Consider the following 17,265-nt stretch of genomic DNA (forward strand, 5'->3'; position numbering starts at 1 on the left):
GAGGCACTGAAAGGTAAAATACCTTTAGACAAACTGTGCTTGGCGGCCTCAGACTTTTGGTGGCCTCTTACTGTGGGAAATGAACAGCAAAGGAATTTGCTGCTGATAGAGGGTACAGGGGCTCAGCTCTGCTCCCTGAGCAATAGAGCCCCTGTAGGCGCTTGGGCAGGCGAGTGATATGATGAAAGCCATGTTTGAGAAAGATTATGCTTTCTGTAGATTTCATACCCCAGCCGCCAAGCGCTGGGCCCTCCTCACCAGTCCTTGCAGGGCTGGCCAAAGAACATCAGCGCCACTCAGAGTGCTGCCTCCGGATAATGTATCTGCTTGGCAGAAATTGCCCTCAAAAGCAGATCAGCGAAGTAACAAGCAGCCTCAGCCCCCATTTGTCACCCAGAGCTGCTGAAGTGGCTTGTCCCAGGGTCACTTTGTGTGAGAGGATTAGAGAGTGCTAAGCCTGCCAAGAAACACTGCTGTTTCTTCAGATTAGCAGGACCTGGCTTGTGGCTTTCTGGCTAGGCCCAGAGCAGCAGTGCTGTCCCCGTGTGGGGCAGGAACAAGCTGCATCCCTGCCCTGGTTTCCCTCCTTCCTGGGCACAGTGGGCCCTGTTTCTTGGTCCTCCTTTCTGGTTCCTGTCCCCATGGCAGTCAGGCTGGCAGGGTGTGTGTGTAGGATTTGGTGTGGAAGGTTGGTAACATCACATAGTTCCAAGTGCAGGCCTGGTGTCAGGGCTGGGCCAGGGGCTGGGCTGTGCAGGCGCTGCCTGCTGCGGTCACATGCCCCACCCCCTTGGGCCAGACTGTGTCCTCCTCCCAGGCGTGCTGCAGGGAGGGCCTCCGACGCCGCCCCAGCCCTGGCCTCCCGAGCAGCACCACAGCTGCCCTTTGCTTGTGCCCAGCCGGGCCTCTGCTCCAGCCGAGCCCTGGAGGAAGGGTGCTCCAGGGCTTCAGAAGCAGCCAGGCCAGCCCAGAAGAACCTCTGGCTAATGCTGAGGATTCACATTCCCTCTAACATTTTTGTTGTTGTTGTTGTTAAGTCTTGGCTTGCTTTCCTGTTTAATGCCAATCCGGAGAGTCTCAGTTAGGAGAAATGGACCATAGCCAGGAAGAAGATTTGAGTCTTATTTAAAACATGAGCTCCCCCTAAAGCATCCTTCTTCTTCAGCTTCTGTGGAGAGACAGAGGCAGGTTCACGGGGAAAGGTTATCTTCTGGCCTCCTCTGGTCCTCTGTCTAGGTCCGGGTGCCAGGCCTGGCTCAGACTAGCCTAATGTTTCCTGGAGTGTGGGTAAAAGTTCCCTGGGTCCTAAGGGAACTTTTACCTGCTTTGGCAGAGAAACTGAAAGGTGCTCACCACAGACCCAGGGAAAAAAACCTTCAAAGTAAAAGTCCTGTAGAGAAAGAGCCGACAGCCTTGCCTTTCTGTGTAAAGGAGTGTCAGGGGCACGAGGTCAGATGTGGCCCTTGGGCTGTGCTGGGTGCCCTGTCCCCATCCTGGAGCTTCTTCTTGGGCTGGTGGCAGACAGGCTATAGATCTTGGTTTTCCTTTGGAGCAGATTGTCAGGGAGGGGCTAGAGTGCAGAGGCAGCCTGGAGTTAACCAAGGGCAGCCTTGACCGAGCCTCCATCAAGGAGGTTAACCAAGCCTTGGACACCTCACCGGAGCCCTGGAGGCCTTCCTGCTATGAGTGGGGGAGTGGGGGAGGAACCAAGTCAAGGTTGCTCCTTGGCTATTTCATTTTCCTTTGGTTCAGTTCTCTCTGAGTCTTTAAATGATAACTTGTTCTTGGAATTGGGGATACTGGAGACCTACCCCAAAGTTTAAGGAATGATAGACTAGCTGGGCAATTATCCAAGCTTTATTTAAGCTGAGAACGAGCTCTCTGAAGCCCCCAAGTACTCATTCACGCGGGCACCAAGGATGGGTATTGGGGTTCCTCCCTCCCGCAGGGCTGTCCCACAGCTCACACCATCCAGCCTCATGCTCAGCCCTGGGACACCCTGGGCACCGTGTCACCCACAGTTTCCATGCAGATGTGCTGTGGGCAGGGAGGGACTGGATATGTGGGCCCCTCTCACAGTACCTGTTTCCTTCTCCTTTGCTCACAGGGTGCCCGGGGCAACGATGGTCAACCAGGCCCCGCAGGGCCCCCGGTAAGTCTGCCTCGTCCTCAGCGGGTGTTCTCAAGGCGCGTTCAGCAGCCCAGCCGCATCTGTCTCGTGCTTGTTCAGTGTGAGCACAGCGGTGCTCAGGCTCCTGCCCGAGGGGGGAGGATCATTCTCCAGTGTGCCTGAGCTTATCGACAGCAAGATTTAAAGCAATGGTTTGTTTTTCTCAACTGCCTTTTCAGCAGGTGTTTTTTTGAGGAGGGATAGATAGAGTACTGGAGGAATCGTCTGCTTCTCACTATGTAGGTAGTCAGAATCTTGCTTTGCCTTCTGAAGCCAGGCCTGGGGACATTGGCAGTGGGGACAGTTTTCATCCAGGGACTTTAGCTGCCATGGGTTAGAGCCAAATCAGTACAAAGGTGGGAAGGAGTGTGAGGTGTGTGGGTGGCTCACTTTGGTGTCTGCAGAGACTCCATCCAGAAATGGCATTTACCTCTGAACCTCCTTCCTTCCTCCAGGGTCCCGTGGGTCCTGCTGGCGGCCCTGGCTTCCCTGGGGCTCCCGGTGCCAAGGTGAGTACCCTGGTGGTCGAGTCAGGAACACCTTTCCCCCATAACCCTTGCTGATTGCCCCCCCCCCATCCCTTCTGAGGGATGTTTCCTGCCCCTACCTGCTGTTGCTCTCCAAGGAACAGACCGGGCACTTTGCAGAGTCACCAGCTAGGCGGGAAAGTAAGATGGAAGGATAAAGAGCTAGAGGCACTACAGTTACAGCTGCAGAGAGGGGAAAGGTGGAGAAAGATGGGGAGACACCCGAGACTGGAGACCGGGGAGGGAGCAGAGGACCTGGCATGCAAGGAAAGAAGGTGGAGCTCAGCCAAGTCTGGGCCCAGAAGAGTGTTGGAGGGAAGTAAGTGGTCAGGGGCAGCGAGACTATTCCAGGCTCCTTTCTCCCTGTTTCATCTGGGGGGTTTGGCTCTTCCAGGCGCTGTTAATTGAGTTCTTCTGAGGATTAATAAAGGCCAGTGGCAGGCCAGCAGTGCAGGGAAAGGCCCCTGTGGCCCAGGAGGGATTCCAATGCCCGTCCCTGGGAATTCTCTCCTGTCACCGCCAGGAGATGAATAAGGAGCCTCCGTGTGGTCACTGGCATCAGGTTGCTTTTCCCCTCCTGGGGGTTTCCATGGCAACCAGACAGTGTCTGAGGCCCCTGGGAGCCGGGTGAAGGAGACCCATTGTGAAGAGGGACAGTGGAAGGTGAGGGGGCCTGACTTTTAGAAAATAATAATTACAAAAGTGAGCAAGAATGTTCTGAGCAGAAACCTGAGGAGGCTTCGCCTTCCCTCCAGGTCAGCAGTCCTCCCCAGGGACTCTGCTGTCCAGAGAGCCCAGATCTCAGCCAGTTGCAACTTTCAGGAAAAAATGAAAGTAAAAGCAGAGGCCATCTTGAGGACGAGGGTGGGGGGGTGGGGGGTGGGGCTACCCAGGGGAATTGGACTATAGTCAGAGCAGGGCAAAGTAAAGTGGGGTGCTTGTCCTTGCTTGCAATTCCCCTGGCTTTTTGGCCCAATTCGAATGGGCCTGGCCTGGAGGCCGGGGCAGCAGTGTTCACGCATCAGCCCAATATTAGTTGGATAGTGCCCTAGGCTGAGGAGCCTGAGGGTCTCCTAGCCCTCAATAAAAGAGAATACTAGGTGGAGGGAAGGAGATAGAAGTGCCCGCCCATCTCAGCCATGCATGCATCATCCCACAACACCAGGGTGACAGGACTCCCCAGCACAGGCTTTCCAGTGGGTGCTGATGGGGCCAACAAGATGCCCATTGCTGTAGCGTGCTGTGCATTTGCTTGTGCTGGTTCACAGTACTGAGCAGAGATGGAGATGGAGAGGTCAGGGGAGGGACCCACCAGGTCGAGAAGCTCGGTCGGGTGGCCCTGCATGCTCACGTGCAGGGCGGATGTGCATACGCGACTCAGCTTTCTGGTGCATGTATACAGCTGGTCCTACACTGCTGCTGATTCTCAAGAGGTCTGTGTCCCTTGTCTATTCCTCATTCCATCCCTCCTTGTCTCTTCCAGGGTGAAGCTGGTCCTACTGGTGCTCGTGGTCCCGAAGGCGCTCAAGGTCCTCGTGGTGAACCTGGCACTCCTGGGTCCCCTGGGCCGGCCGGTGCCTCTGTAAGTGTGGCTTCTCTTTGAACTGAAGGGCTTGGGGTCTGGACCCTGGCACTCTTGACCCTTTGCTTAGCTGTGAGGGAAGTGGAGCCCCAAACATCTAGCTTTTGTTCTGACCCTGTGTCTGCTCCCCCAACCCACATCTCTAAGGGTACGGCTCCCTCCGTCCCTGTCGTATCCTTAAAGCATTCAGCAGGACGGTGCCTGCGAAGGGCAGCTGCTGGCCCAGCCCCAGGACCGACGACCTGGGAGGGTTAGGAGGACTGGGGTTTATTCTTTGCCACTTATTTTATAATGATCTCATCTCCTTTTTCAGGGTAACCCTGGAACAGATGGAATTCCTGGAGCCAAGGGATCTGCTGTGAGTGTTGTGTTTGGATTTGGCTCCTTCAGGTGGGGGTGGTCCCCCTCACACCCTCTCCTGATGCCCTTCTCTTCTGCTCACGCTGACAGGGTGCTCCTGGCATTGCTGGTGCTCCCGGCTTCCCTGGGCCCCGTGGTCCTCCCGGCCCTCAAGGTGCAACTGGTCCTTTGGGCCCAAAAGGTCAGACGGTAAGAGCTTGGAGTGAACCCCAAGTCCCACTGACACCCTGGAGTCAAACCCCACCCTCTTTCCTTCTCACACTCTCACTGGTGTCCTTCAGTAGGTGCCTTTAAGGGTTTCGGAGGTGGGGGCAGGGTCCGTGGAGAGAACCCAGTGTGCAAACCTCCCTCTCTTTTTTGTCAAGGGTGAGCCTGGTATTGCTGGCTTCAAAGGTGAACAAGGCCCCAAGGGAGAACCTGTGAGTATCTACCCCCCAGCCCTTGTCTTTTCCTGCTGCTCCTCCCTGGGCTTAGGGTCACCCCCTCCCACTGCTCTCTGCCTCGTAGCCCCAGCTCATCGGGGACCTCTCAGGTTGCGCCAAGAAAAAGGGGACGGAACAGGGTAGAGAAGATGCTGCGGCTTTGGCTCTCATCTTTGGCTTGACCAGTTTGACCAGTTTGAATCTGGAGCTCTCTGCTCTTGCCCCCTAGGCCACTTCTGCTCTTCCACAGCTGCTCCTGTCTAGCCTCCCCTCCCCAGCCTGAAACAATTGCCAGGGCCCCTTCCTCCACACGGTCAGTACTTGCACAGGCCCAGGGGAGGACTCACCCTGTTTCTCTTTCGTGTTGGTTCTCAGGGCCCTGCAGGCCCCCAGGGAGCCCCTGGTCCTGGTGGTGAAGAAGGCAAAAGAGGTGCCCGTGGAGAGCCAGGTGGTGCAGGGCCCATCGGCCCCCCTGGAGAAAGAGTAAGTGGCTAGGAGTCCCTACTTTCACTGGTGTGTGACCTCGAGATGTATGTCAAGTCCTCACGGCTCTGTGTTCTTGCCAAGTGATGGGGCCTGTTGGTATCCTGCTTCTCTTTTCCCCACCACTGCCATGGGGATAAGGCTCCCTTCTCCTTATTTGTGTCCCCTCACTCCCAGGACGGCATGAAATAGTTTGAGCTCATTCCCAGACAAATGGAGAGAGGCCCAAGAGGTTAATCTTTCAAAATCTTGCAAGCTGGAGCTCTTGCTCCACAGAACCTGTCGGCAGGATGGACCCCCTGGAACCTGGCTCCAGGCCATGGTTGGTCGGGTTCCTTCCAGCTCACTGCCTTTCTCCTGCATCTCTTTCTAGGGTGCTCCTGGCAACCGTGGCTTCCCTGGTCAAGATGGTCTGGCAGGTCCCAAGGTGAGTCAGGGAAGAAGTGCTGGGGCTCCTCCCGCATCACTAGTCTGATGGCCTTCCACTGACTCTCTGCCTCCCCTTGTATAGGGAGCCCCTGGTGAGCGAGGGCCCAGCGGCCTTGCTGGCCCCAAGGGAGCCAATGGTGACCCTGGCCGTCCCGGAGAGCCTGGCCTTCCTGGAGCCCGGGTAAGTACGTGGGCTGCTTTTGCCCTCAGTTTCCAACTTTGAACAGACCCTTCATGCCCTTCCCACCTGTTCCCTTCGACCCTGTGCTGCCAGGATCGGGGGGTCCTGGGACCTGCTCTGACACCCATCTTCTTCTCTCTCCTGAACACAGGGTCTCACTGGCCGCCCTGGTGATGCTGGTCCTCAAGGCAAAATTGGTCCTTCTGTAAGTCCATCATCTGGTTTGTTGGGAGAGGTTGGGTGTTATCCTTGGGGAAGCAGGTGGGAAGAGAGACAGGAGTTGGGGCGGAGACAGCCTGTGAATTTTGAGAATTGATGAAGGGGCAGATGGTAGGTATTGGGGTCAGGTTTGGCCTGTGCAGTGTCTGTGAGCTTGGAAAATGTAACCCCCTTGTGCATTTGGACCTTCCCTTGGGGAAAGACAAAACCTGGTGTGCACTTTCAGAAGCAGAACTTTTAAGCTAAGCAGTGTCTTGTCGCCCATGGGGCCCGTGTGTGTGGTATGGGCTGCTGGTCGCAACCTTGGTCAATCCAACATACTGTGTCTGGCTGGTGCCTAGTCCTGGGCCTGCCACACAGTAGGTACTTAATCGATATTGGGTGGATGAATGTGGTCAGAGTATCTGGTCTGAGAATGGTGTCCTCTCTTTCAGGGAGCCCCTGGTGAAGATGGTCGTCCTGGACCTCCAGGTCCTCAGGGGGCTCGTGGGCAGCCTGGTGTCATGGGTTTCCCTGGCCCCAAAGGTGCCAATGTAAGTAACAATGTGCCCTTCCATTTCCTTCCGCGGGGTGCTACCTGCCTCCCTGGGGAGAATGCTGGCTCTTGAATAGAGTTCACCAAAGAGCTGTGATGAGCAAGGTCCCTGGTGCCATGGCAGCTCGGGCCTTCATGCCCTACAGGAGCGCATGTGATCTGGGGAGACCCAGGGCTTCTTAGAGCCTTGAGACCTCTCAGCCATGACATTGTTCCATGGGGCAAAGTTCTCAGTTGATGCCTCTGAGCATAGGAGAAGGTGCTGACTCTTGGCTTTAGCCTTTGCTGTCCATCAAGCCCCAAGCCCGTCTCCCCAGCCTGTTCCACATTCCACTCCCAGCGAAGCCTCCCCATTCCCACCAAAGCTCCACACTCCCACCAATGCCCCCCACTCTCACCAAAGCCCCCACTCCCACCAAAGCTCCACACTCCCACCAAAGCCCCCCACTCTCACCAAAGCCCCGCACTCCCACCAAAGCCTTCCCACCCCCACCAAAGCCCCCCACTCCCACCAGAGCCCCACACTCCCACCAAAGCCTCCCCACTCCCACCAAAGCCCCCCACTCTCACCAAAGCCCCGCACTCCCACCAAAGTCCCCCACTCCCACCAAAGCCCCTCACTCTCACCAAAGCCCCCCACTCCCACCAAAGCCTCCCCACTCCCACCAAAGCCCCCCACTCCCACCAAAGCCCCCCACTCTCACCAAAGCCCCCCACCCTCACCAAAGCTCCCCACTCCCACCAAAGCCTCCCCACCCCCACCAAAGCCCCCCACTCCCACCAAAGCTCCCCACTCCCACCAAAGCCCCCCACTCCCACCAAAGCCCCGCACTCCCACCAAAGCCCCCCACTCTCACCAAAGCCCCCCACTCCCACCAAAGCCCCGCACTCCCACCAAAGCCCCCCACCCCCACCAAAGCTCCCCACCCCCACCGAAGCTCTCCACCCCACGGCCCTGCACTCTCTCCTTTAGGGTGAGCCTGGGAAAGCTGGTGAGAAAGGACTGCCTGGGGCTCCTGGTCTGAGAGTGAGTACCTGCCCCGCTGCTGCGCCTGGTGCTGGCTGGACAGCCACGAGGGAGGGAGAGGACTCCCTCCGGCATGCCCCTGGGAGCCCTAGTTAGTAGTGGGGCTTCCTGTGGCCGAGCCCACCTGCCCTGGGCCCTTTGGGAGTCCACACGGGGGGACTTCTGGTTGCTGTCAGTCAGCAGCCTAGGGAAGACTCCTGTGCTGAGAAAGACTGAGGGGAAAGGAGGGGCGGGGATGGACAGGGAGGAGTGGGGTAGACATGGAGTTCAGGTGCTGTATAGTGGAGCTCTGGAGACTCTGGGCCACAAGTGTACCTGTCTAGTGCTGGGGTCTGCAGAACGGAAAGGTCACTACGTCACCCTTCTGTCTCTCCTTTAGGGCCTTCCTGGCAAAGATGGTGAGACAGGCGCCGCAGGCCCTCCTGGACCCGCTGTGAGTACTTGCCCAGCTTCTCCAGATGACCCTGTGAATAGGGGCTGGGTAGGGTGGCTGCAGGGGGCGCCTCAGGCCACTCAGTAATGGAACTGACATGTGGATCTGGGCTGATTTAGGACACTAGACCCACCCTGAGCTGAGGTGGGTATCCCACCCTGTGGAGGCAGTGTGGACCCCACACTGGTTGTCACTGGTGGGAGAACAGCAAGGCATACAAGCAGACACGCCTTGCTTGGGTTGTGCGGGAACGCATCTATCTGCCCCCCCCACCCCGGCCCCCGGAGACTTGCAGGTGCTCTGGCATGCTGGCTCAGTTTACCTTGTTTCCTCTGCAGGGACCTTCTGGTGAACGAGGCGAGCAGGGTGCTCCTGGGCCATCTGGGTTCCAGGTAGGCAGCTAAACCAGGCTTTCTCTGCAGTCCCCTTCCATGCCCAGTGCTCAGGGGGCAGCAGCAAGCGCCATGGGTGGAGGGCTCACCCCTCCAAGGGAGACCAGGGAAATGAGGCTTCCCTGCACCCCTGGTCCCCTCCCTGTGCTCGGTGCAGCAAACTCACCCCTTTGTTAATGCTTGTCACTTTGGCTTCTAGGGACTTCCTGGACCTCCTGGTCCCCCAGGTGAAGGTGGAAAACCAGGTGACCAGGTGGGTTTGGGGCTCTTTGAATCTGCAACCTATTATTTTTTTAAGTGAGAGGAGGGGAGATAGAGAGACAGACTCCCACATTCACCCTGACCAGGATCCACCTGGCAATCCCCGTCTGGGGCCGATGCTTGGACCAGCCAAGCCACTGGCTGCAAGAGGGGAAGAGAGAAAAAGGGAAGAGAGAGAGAAGGGGGAAGGAAGGGAGGGAGGGAGGAGAAAAGAAGCAGATGGTAGCTTCTCACGTGTGCCTTGACGGAGAATCAAACCCATACGCTGGGCTGACACTCTGTTCACTGAGCCAACCAGCCAAGGCTGAATCTGCAACCCACTTAGATGGGAAAATCTCTTCTGATGCCCAGGAGACCAGGGTAGGAGGGTGTGAGGAACCCCAGGAGGCCTGAGGTGTCTGGGGCTGAACCCCAGCTCTCCAAGATGACTATCTGAGCTCAGCAGGGGGATGCTCAGCCAGGCCAGGACATAATGACCTCTGATCTTTCATACATCCTTCTTGTTTTCCAGGGCGTTCCTGGTGAAGCTGGAGCTCCCGGCCTCGTGGGTCCCAGGGTGCGTGTCCTGCTGACCGTTCCTAGGGGCGTCCTTGGGCCAGCGCTCCCCTGTGCAGTTCTACCAGCCCCTCCCAGCAGTGCGGCTGCCTTGGGTTCTGGGCTCCCACTCTGCTCCCCGCTTCCCTGCTTCTCCCAGTGCCTTCACCCCATTCGTTTTGCCTAATTGCTCCTTGGTATCTCTGCCACAGGGTGAACGAGGTTTCCCAGGTGAACGTGGCTCTCCAGGTGCCCAGGGCCTCCAGGGTCCTCGTGGCCTCCCTGGCACTCCTGGCACTGATGGTCCCAAAGTGAGTGAGTCTGGTCCGGCCAGCTGGGGTCCTCACTGGCCTGGGAGGCCTGCTGAGGGAGGGAGAGGAAGAGGAAGGGGGGGGTGGAGATGAAACAGAAAGGAAGGAGAGAAGGAAAGGAGCATTTGGGCACTGGGGTCCTGGGGGAGGTGCTGCCCAATACAGACAGACTCTTTCTCTCCCCCTCTCCCTAGGGTGCATCTGGCCCAGCTGGCCCCCCTGGGGCTCAGGGCCCTCCAGGTCTGCAGGGGATGCCTGGTGAGAGGGGAGCAGCTGGCATTTCTGGGCCCAAGGGAGACAGGGTAAGTACCAGGCTGATATGCCCCCTAAAGCTATGCTTCCCTGTCCCCACACTCACTCTCTCTCCCACAGTTCCCAGGAATGAGGTCCCTAGCTACCTGTCTGGAGGAACTTGGAGATCCCCCTCCAAAGTCTCTGCCTTTTCAGTGACGTCCTTCTTCCACCTTCCCCTCCATCCCACCTCCGTCACTCCTTGTCACTCGCCCTTAGACTGCAGCAAGTCCCTCTTGGCCAGGGTCTGAGTTCTTCCTGGAGCCTCATTCAAGGTGACACTGAACTGGCAAGGGGCTTCTTGGAGTGCCTCCTGAGACGGCCTGTTTTCTCTGTCCTGCAGGGCGATGTTGGTGAGAAAGGCCCCGAGGGAGCCCCCGGGAAGGATGGTGGACGAGTAAGTGAATGCTGGTTGCAGGCTTGTTGGGGTCTGGGTGGGGACAGATGCGGGTACCCTACAGGTCCGCAGCGCTGCACTCAGGGGAGAGAGGGTCCATGTGTCTGTGCAGTCCCTGGTCCCACCTCAGCTCTCCGGGCTGAACAGCCACAGGGACTTCTCTGTCAAAGCGGGGGCCACAGAGTGAGAGGGAGTTCTGGGCGCCATGGAGGGTATGAGAGAGTCCCCTGGGTGTGGGGTCCCAGGGTGCCTGCTGGGCTCCAATCCCCTGACTAACTCTCCCTGCCTTCCTCCCCTCTGCCTTTTCTCTTCCCAGGGTCTGACAGGTCCCATTGGGCCCCCTGGCCCGGCTGGTGCCAATGGCGAGAAGGTGAGTCCTGGCTCCTTTTCTCTCATGAAATCTCCTTCTCATATCTTACCAGACTGTTATTTCTTCTCACTCATCAATTGCCACTCTCCTGCCCACCAGGGGCTGCAAGGAGTACAGATTGAGGGTCTCCTTAGAAGCAAAGTCATTGGCTGTGCGCCCTGTTGAGTGGAGCAGATGGGGGTGGGGGTGGGGGTGGGGGGGGTGAAAGGCACTCAGCACCTGCCCTCGGAGGGTGCAGGTGTGGCCTGAAGTGATAAGGAGAAAGGCTATGGGCCCAGGGTGGGGGTTGGGGGAGCAGGGACCTGCGGGGGTGGGGGTGGGGGTGGGGGCAGAGCTCCTGTCCATCCTCTGGGCTTTCTGGATGCACTTTGCTCTCAAAGGGTCCCACGTTGAGCCCTACCCCCTCCCGACCTTAGGGAGAAGTTGGCCCTCCTGGTCCTTCAGGAACAGCTGGTGCTCGTGGTGCCCCGGTGAGTATCTACCTCTGTGCCTGTGTCTGTCCCCAGGCCCCTGTGAGCAAGTGAGTGAGGGAGCAGCTCTGCCTCTTAGAGGCCCTGGCTCCCTCCCTGCCCTTTGGGTCTGGAGGTGGGAGCCGGAGAGATGGGAAATGAAGGGAGAAGGCATGTCACCCCCATGATGTGATCAGGGTGGAGAACCTTTGAATCACTAGATCCTCTGACCAAGAGAGGCTTTCTGAATTGGGTCCCTTTATTTAGGACTGAGCTTCCTGAAGCTACTTTAGGATGCCTGCTCTCTGGGGTTACAGTGCAAGAGGCTGGGCTGGGCCCACGGGGCTGTGGGCTCGCAGGAGGGAACAGAGCAGGCAGTGAGGCCTTACCCCTCCCGGGCCCCCTTCCCTCACAGGGTGAACGTGGGGAGACTGGACCTCCGGGCCCGGCTGGATTCGCTGGTCCTCCTGTGAGTACCTCGTTGACACCCCTCCCCCCTCCCCCCCCACCCCCCACCCCCCGCCACTCAGGCTGGTTCCACATCTGGCACCTGAGGGCGTCTTGCAGCCTGTGGGAGAGGGAGGGACAGAATTTAAAGAAGAGAGAAATGGTCTTTTCCCTCACTCAGGGTCTCTGGCCCCCTTGGAAGAACCTCAGGTATTTGGCTTGCTTGCCCTTCACCCACTTGCTTCCTCCTTCCTGAGACAGGGTGCTGATGGCCAGCCAGGAGCCAAGGGTGAGCAAGGAGAGGCCGGCCAGAAGGGCGACGCTGGCGCCCCAGGTCCTCAGGGCCCCTCTGGGGCTCCTGGGCCTCAGGTGGGTAGTGCTGAGCTTCCCCAGGAACCACTGTTCCCACAGCGCAGGGGTCGCTGGGTTCAGGGTGAGGGTGGACAGGCAGAGAGTGACTGAGAGGCCTGGGGACGCTCCACCTGAGTTTAGGGCCCTCCAGACTAGACCGTGGAGCATGCTGCTGTGGGCGCAGGAGGGAGAGGCGGCAGGGAAGAGCAGGCACTTAGGGATACAGGCTCAAGTAGCTACATTGGCTTTTATTTTCTAGGGTGCGGGGTGTGTGGTGGGGGTGCTGGGGGATGGACACAGAGTGCTGGTTATGTCTCCCTGAGAATGCACAGCCTGGACAGAGCAGCCAGGCCCCTGGGGGTGGGGGTGGGGGAGATGCGACTGGCTCTGCAGATTCCTGTGGGCTTCTCCCCGAGATCTAGAACATGAGTCTCCTGGTGACGGGGTGGCAGGCCTGCCTGTGACAGCTTCTCTAGGCTGGGAGATTAGTGCCAAGAAAGCTGAGTCTTTGAAAACCTAGCCCTCAGGAGTCCATTGTTGGGGCTCAGACAGGCTCTCCCCTGGGGTGCTTAGGCCTCACTGTCTCTCTCCCTCCTTCTCCCCCAGGGTCCTACTGGTGTGACTGGTCCTAAAGGAGCCCGAGGCGCTCAAGGTCCCCCGGTGAGTGAGGCCAGCTCACACCCTGATGGCCAGGGAGGGAGGAGGGGGCAGCTGCTGCAGGTGCAGAGGTTTCTACCACGCCCCAATCCCTGGCCTCACAAAGAAGGCCTGGCACAGAGGCCCCTCTGGGCTGGGCTGGGGTGCACCCACCTCCTTCCTCCTCAGTCCTGTTCTTGCCCCAGCCTGTGCCCATCCCGGGGAAGAGTGCCCCCTCTGCTGGGGCAAAACAACCGTGGGAGAGCCAGCCCTAGGAGCTGAGTGCCCAGCTGAGCGCCCCCTGCAGGAGTGCAGGGCAGAGAAGCTGCAGCTGCTCGGGCTGTGACCAGGCCCCGCAGGCCCTTTCTCTCTCTCAGGCTCCCCTTGCCCCTTCCACGCTGGCCTCGAAGACCCCTTACATTAAACTCTTGGACCTCCCAAGGGACATGAGGAATTCAGGGGCTCTCCTCTTTTCACACAGGGAGCCACTGGATTCCCCGGAGCCGCTGGCCGTGTTGGACCCCCAGGCTCCAATGTAAGTGCCGCTCCTGGCTGGTTCCTTCCTCGGGCACAGGCGGGCGCTGCAGAGTCTCGTCCAGTCCTGGCCGGGCCTCAGAGAGCACAGGCTCACCTCTTTGTGCCCATTTTCTCTCCTGGGAGAAGTAGCTAATTGGCCATGGGGACCAGTTCCCCTAGTAGACATTTGAGTGTAGAGGAGCGACTCTCTTGTTGGCCATGGCAACCTTCCCAGATGGCTGGGTTGGGCAGGATGGGCTGTCATATTGCCTTCATCATGGACACATTTCTTTTTCTTTTTCTTTTCTTTTCTTTTTTTTTACAGGGACAGAGAGAGAGTCAGAGAGAGGGATAGATAGGGACAGACAGGAACAGAGAGAGATGAGAAGCATCAATCATCAGTTTTTTGTTGCGACACTTTAGTTGTTCGTTGATTGCTTCCTCATATGTGCCTTGACTGCGGGCCTTCAGCAGACCGAGTAACCCCTTGCTCAAGCCAGCGACCTTGGGTCCAAGCTGGTGAGCTTTGCTCAAACCAGATGAGCTCGTGCTCAATCTGGCGACCTCGGGGTCTCGAACCTGGGTCCTCAGCATCCCAGTCTGACGCTCTATCTACTGCACCACCGCCTGTTCAGGCATGAACACATTTCTTGAGCACGCCCTGTGCACCTGGCCCTGTACAAGTCATACATCTTGCCCTCGGGGAGTTTGCAGTGGAGGGAAGAGAGATCAGGAAAAGTCACCCAGATCACCAACAATACGAAAAGAACAGGGGGAGTGTGTGCACAGGCTTGGTGGGCAGAGGAGCAGGTTTGAGCTGCTGCTTGAAGAGGGGGTGAGGTGCGGTGGGGGAATTAAGGCTGCAGGGAAAGAGGCAGGAGGGACTCCAAACAGATCAGAAAAAGCAAAGCATGCAGGTGCTGGAGATGCCAGGGCTGGCTGCCTGGAGCTCTCATGTGGGAGGAAGATTGAAGAGGGAGACCAAGATGGGAGGGGTGGTGTCAAGCTGCCCTTCCCCAGAGGGGAAACTGCTGTTCTTGAGGCCACAATGGCTTTGGCAGCCTGATGGACAAGAGAGACTTGAGTTCTCACTTCTGCATTTGTTCCTTCTAGGGCAACCCTGGACCCCCTGGTCCCCCTGGTCCTGCTGGGAAAGATGGTCCCAAAGGTGCTCGAGGAGACAGTGGCCCTCCTGGCCGAGCTGGTGACCCTGGCCTCCAAGGTCCTGCCGGAGCCCCTGGCGAGAAGGGAGAGCCTGGAGATGACGGTCCCTCTGTAAGTCCCTCCACGGCCCCAGGCCAGCTCAGGGCCAAGGGTGTGAGGGACTCCTGAGCTCACAGAGCCCGGGTGGGGAGAGGGGCGGCAGGGGCTGTGGGGGTGTGGGGAAGGGACGGAAGGAGAAGCTCGTGCACTGGGGGCAGGAAGGCCACTGCTCCCCGCTAGAGGGCAGCCAGGCCAGTGTGGGTTGGCGGCCGCTCTGTGTCAGTTCTCAGGTCTCATCTTCCTCCTTTCCTCTTAGGGTCCCGACGGTCCTCCAGGTCCCCAGGGTCTGGCTGGTCAGAGGGGCATTGTTGGTCTGCCTGGGCAGCGTGGTGAGAGAGGATTCCCGGGCCTGCCCGGCCCATCGGTGAGTGAGGGGTGCCTTCCTCTGGGCGAGCGCTCAGTGCTGACGGGGCAGTGGCCTGCCCTCTGCAGAGGCACTGTCACCCCAAGGCTTCTGCCCACGTGGCCCCTCAGAACTGTACTTTTGCCCGCCCTTTCTCAGGAAGGCTTAAGAGTCCACACTCACCATCATTGTCATTGTCCCTTCAGGGTGAGCCTGGCAAGCAGGGAGCTCCTGGTGCATCTGGAGACCGAGGTCCCCCTGGCCCCGTGGGTCCTCCTGGCCTGACTGGTCCTGCTGGTGAACCTGGACGAGAGGTGGGTAGTGGGACCCACGGTGGGGTGGCCCTTACTAGGGAGAGGGCCCCGTGCTTCTCTGTGCCAGGCCAGGCAGGCCAAGTCCTGGTGCCCTGGAGGAGGGCCTGGCAGGATGGGCCATGGCTGGTAGGCTCAAGCCCCTGGGTGCCATGGGAATGTCGTGATGGGAGAGAGGAGGGCACAGAGACTTAGAGCTGGGGGCACAGGGAGGAAGGCAGAAGGAAGCCCTGTGAGTAGGCTTTGGCTCGAAAGTGTCAGCTGGACAGAGAGAACAGGCCTGGGCTTCTGAGGGTAGGACAGGGGAGCAGGGTGGGAGATGGGCAGGGGCATCTCTAATGGCATCTTGTTTCCTTTGCCCAGGGAAGCCCTGGCGCTGATGGCCCCCCTGGAAGAGATGGTGCGGCTGGAGTCAAGGTGAATTTCTGGGGGTCCCTGTGGGCAGGATATTCCTTTGGCCTAATGGTCAGCCCAGTAGCAGGTTGGGAGCAGAAATTTTTAAATTGATTTTAGAGAGAGAAAGATAGATAGATAGATAGATAGATAGATAGATAGATAGATAGATAGATAGATAGAAACACTAATTTGTTGTTTCACTTATTTAGCCATTCATTGGTTGATTTTTATATGTGCTCTGGCCAGGGATCAAACCCGCAACCTTGGTGTATCGGGACGATGCTCTAGCTGAGCTACCTGGCCAGGGCTGGGGTCAGAGTTTTGTATCAGTCTGGAAGGACCTTCTTTCCTTGCCTTTTCTGGAACATCTTCCTCTGAGTCTGAGACCTCTCTCCTGACAGGGTGATCGTGGTGAGACTGGTCCTCTGGGTGCTCCTGGAGCCCCTGGGCCCCCTGGCTCTCCTGGCCCTGCCGGCCCAACTGGCAAGCAGGGAGACCGAGGAGAAACTGTGAGTACCATGGGATCCACAGTCTTGGTGCTCAGCCTGAGGGCAGGTGCAGAGGAGGGCTGACCCGGTCCTGGCTTTGCTCTGACATGCTCCCACTCTCTCCCCACAGGGTGCACAAGGCCCCATGGGACCCGCAGGGCCAGCTGGAGCCCGTGGAATCCCAGTGAGTATTTGAGTGTCCTGAACTGGGCCCCCAAAAGGGGCAGGCTGGGAGGACAGCAGGTGACCTCAGGATCCTGGACTCCCTGGCTCAGATGAGGCCAGCAGAGGGCTCTCGCTCAGCCTGGCCTGACCCAACCTGTGTTTGTCTTGTTCCCAGGGCCCTCAAGGCCCCCGTGGTGACAAAGGAGAAACTGGAGAGGCTGGCGAGAGGGGACTGAAGGGACATCGTGGCTTCACTGGTCTGCAGGGTCTTCCTGGCCCTCCTGTAAGTGTTGCTGTCTGTCTTGGCTCCCCGAGGCCCCCCACTGCTCAGAGCCCACTTGAGTTTCCCATGTTGCTCAGAAAACTAGGGATCATCCTAAAATATCTTCAGGACTTCTTCAGGGTTGGAGGGAGGAGCAAGTGGAAAGGGAATGGGGGTGGGACATGTATCTACTCCTCCAACTCCATATATATATATGATTATATATATATATATGATTATATATATGATCATATATATATATGATTATATATGTGTGATTATATATATATGATTATATATATATATATATATATGATTCAAGAAGATGGGGCCCTGTTTGTGCTGACCTCTGACCTTTGCCTTTTCCTTCTGCACAGGGTCCTTCTGGAGACCAAGGTGCCTCTGGTCCTGCTGGTCCATCTGGCCCTAGAGTAAGTGAGATGGTGTGAACCCTTTCTCTGGAGTAAGGCCAGGGCACTGGCCAGGCATCCGGGTGGGAGGGAAGTGTGGCTGCTTCTGCGGAAGCCTGGGGCTCGAGGGGCTCACTCAGCACGGAGGTCGGACCGGCTCAGGGTGACTGGCCAGAAAAGCACCTGTGATCACAAGCAGGATGAACAGGAGAGGACCTCCTGGGGAACAGGATTTAATGAAGAGGAGCTGAGGAAGCCTGTCTGGGGCTCTGTGACCTAGAAACGTGAAGAATTGGGAGCAGAG

The 17,265-nt window shown here is 58.0% G+C and overlaps 1 protein-coding gene across 1 annotated transcript in view; it reads left to right on the top strand.

Moving 5' to 3' along the window:
* Window positions 1-17,265, top strand: part of COL2A1 (collagen type II alpha 1 chain) — a 32,586-nt gene that overhangs the window by 12,165 nt on the left and 3,156 nt on the right. The window contains exons 17-49 of the mRNA XM_066257989.1: window positions 2,108-2,152; window positions 2,626-2,679; window positions 4,181-4,279; window positions 4,593-4,637; window positions 4,730-4,828; window positions 5,005-5,058; window positions 5,437-5,544; window positions 5,918-5,971; window positions 6,056-6,154; window positions 6,306-6,359; window positions 6,808-6,906; window positions 7,882-7,935; window positions 8,315-8,368; window positions 8,707-8,760; window positions 8,960-9,013; window positions 9,533-9,577; window positions 9,768-9,866; window positions 10,061-10,168; window positions 10,501-10,554; window positions 10,871-10,924; window positions 11,341-11,394; window positions 11,789-11,842; window positions 12,082-12,189; window positions 12,778-12,831; window positions 13,289-13,342; window positions 14,437-14,598; window positions 14,843-14,950; window positions 15,136-15,243; window positions 15,604-15,657; window positions 16,038-16,145; window positions 16,255-16,308; window positions 16,465-16,572; window positions 16,929-16,982. Coding sequence (XP_066114086.1) covers window positions 2,108-2,152; window positions 2,626-2,679; window positions 4,181-4,279; window positions 4,593-4,637; window positions 4,730-4,828; window positions 5,005-5,058; window positions 5,437-5,544; window positions 5,918-5,971; window positions 6,056-6,154; window positions 6,306-6,359; window positions 6,808-6,906; window positions 7,882-7,935; window positions 8,315-8,368; window positions 8,707-8,760; window positions 8,960-9,013; window positions 9,533-9,577; window positions 9,768-9,866; window positions 10,061-10,168; window positions 10,501-10,554; window positions 10,871-10,924; window positions 11,341-11,394; window positions 11,789-11,842; window positions 12,082-12,189; window positions 12,778-12,831; window positions 13,289-13,342; window positions 14,437-14,598; window positions 14,843-14,950; window positions 15,136-15,243; window positions 15,604-15,657; window positions 16,038-16,145; window positions 16,255-16,308; window positions 16,465-16,572; window positions 16,929-16,982 — 2,466 coding nt within the window. The remainder of the gene's footprint in view (window positions 1-2,107; window positions 2,153-2,625; window positions 2,680-4,180; window positions 4,280-4,592; window positions 4,638-4,729; window positions 4,829-5,004; window positions 5,059-5,436; window positions 5,545-5,917; window positions 5,972-6,055; window positions 6,155-6,305; window positions 6,360-6,807; window positions 6,907-7,881; window positions 7,936-8,314; window positions 8,369-8,706; window positions 8,761-8,959; window positions 9,014-9,532; window positions 9,578-9,767; window positions 9,867-10,060; window positions 10,169-10,500; window positions 10,555-10,870; window positions 10,925-11,340; window positions 11,395-11,788; window positions 11,843-12,081; window positions 12,190-12,777; window positions 12,832-13,288; window positions 13,343-14,436; window positions 14,599-14,842; window positions 14,951-15,135; window positions 15,244-15,603; window positions 15,658-16,037; window positions 16,146-16,254; window positions 16,309-16,464; window positions 16,573-16,928; window positions 16,983-17,265) is intronic.

This window comes from Saccopteryx bilineata, chromosome 2, assembly GCF_036850765.1.
Source record: "Saccopteryx bilineata isolate mSacBil1 chromosome 2, mSacBil1_pri_phased_curated, whole genome shotgun sequence".
Taxonomy (NCBI): domain Eukaryota; kingdom Metazoa; phylum Chordata; class Mammalia; order Chiroptera; family Emballonuridae; genus Saccopteryx; species Saccopteryx bilineata.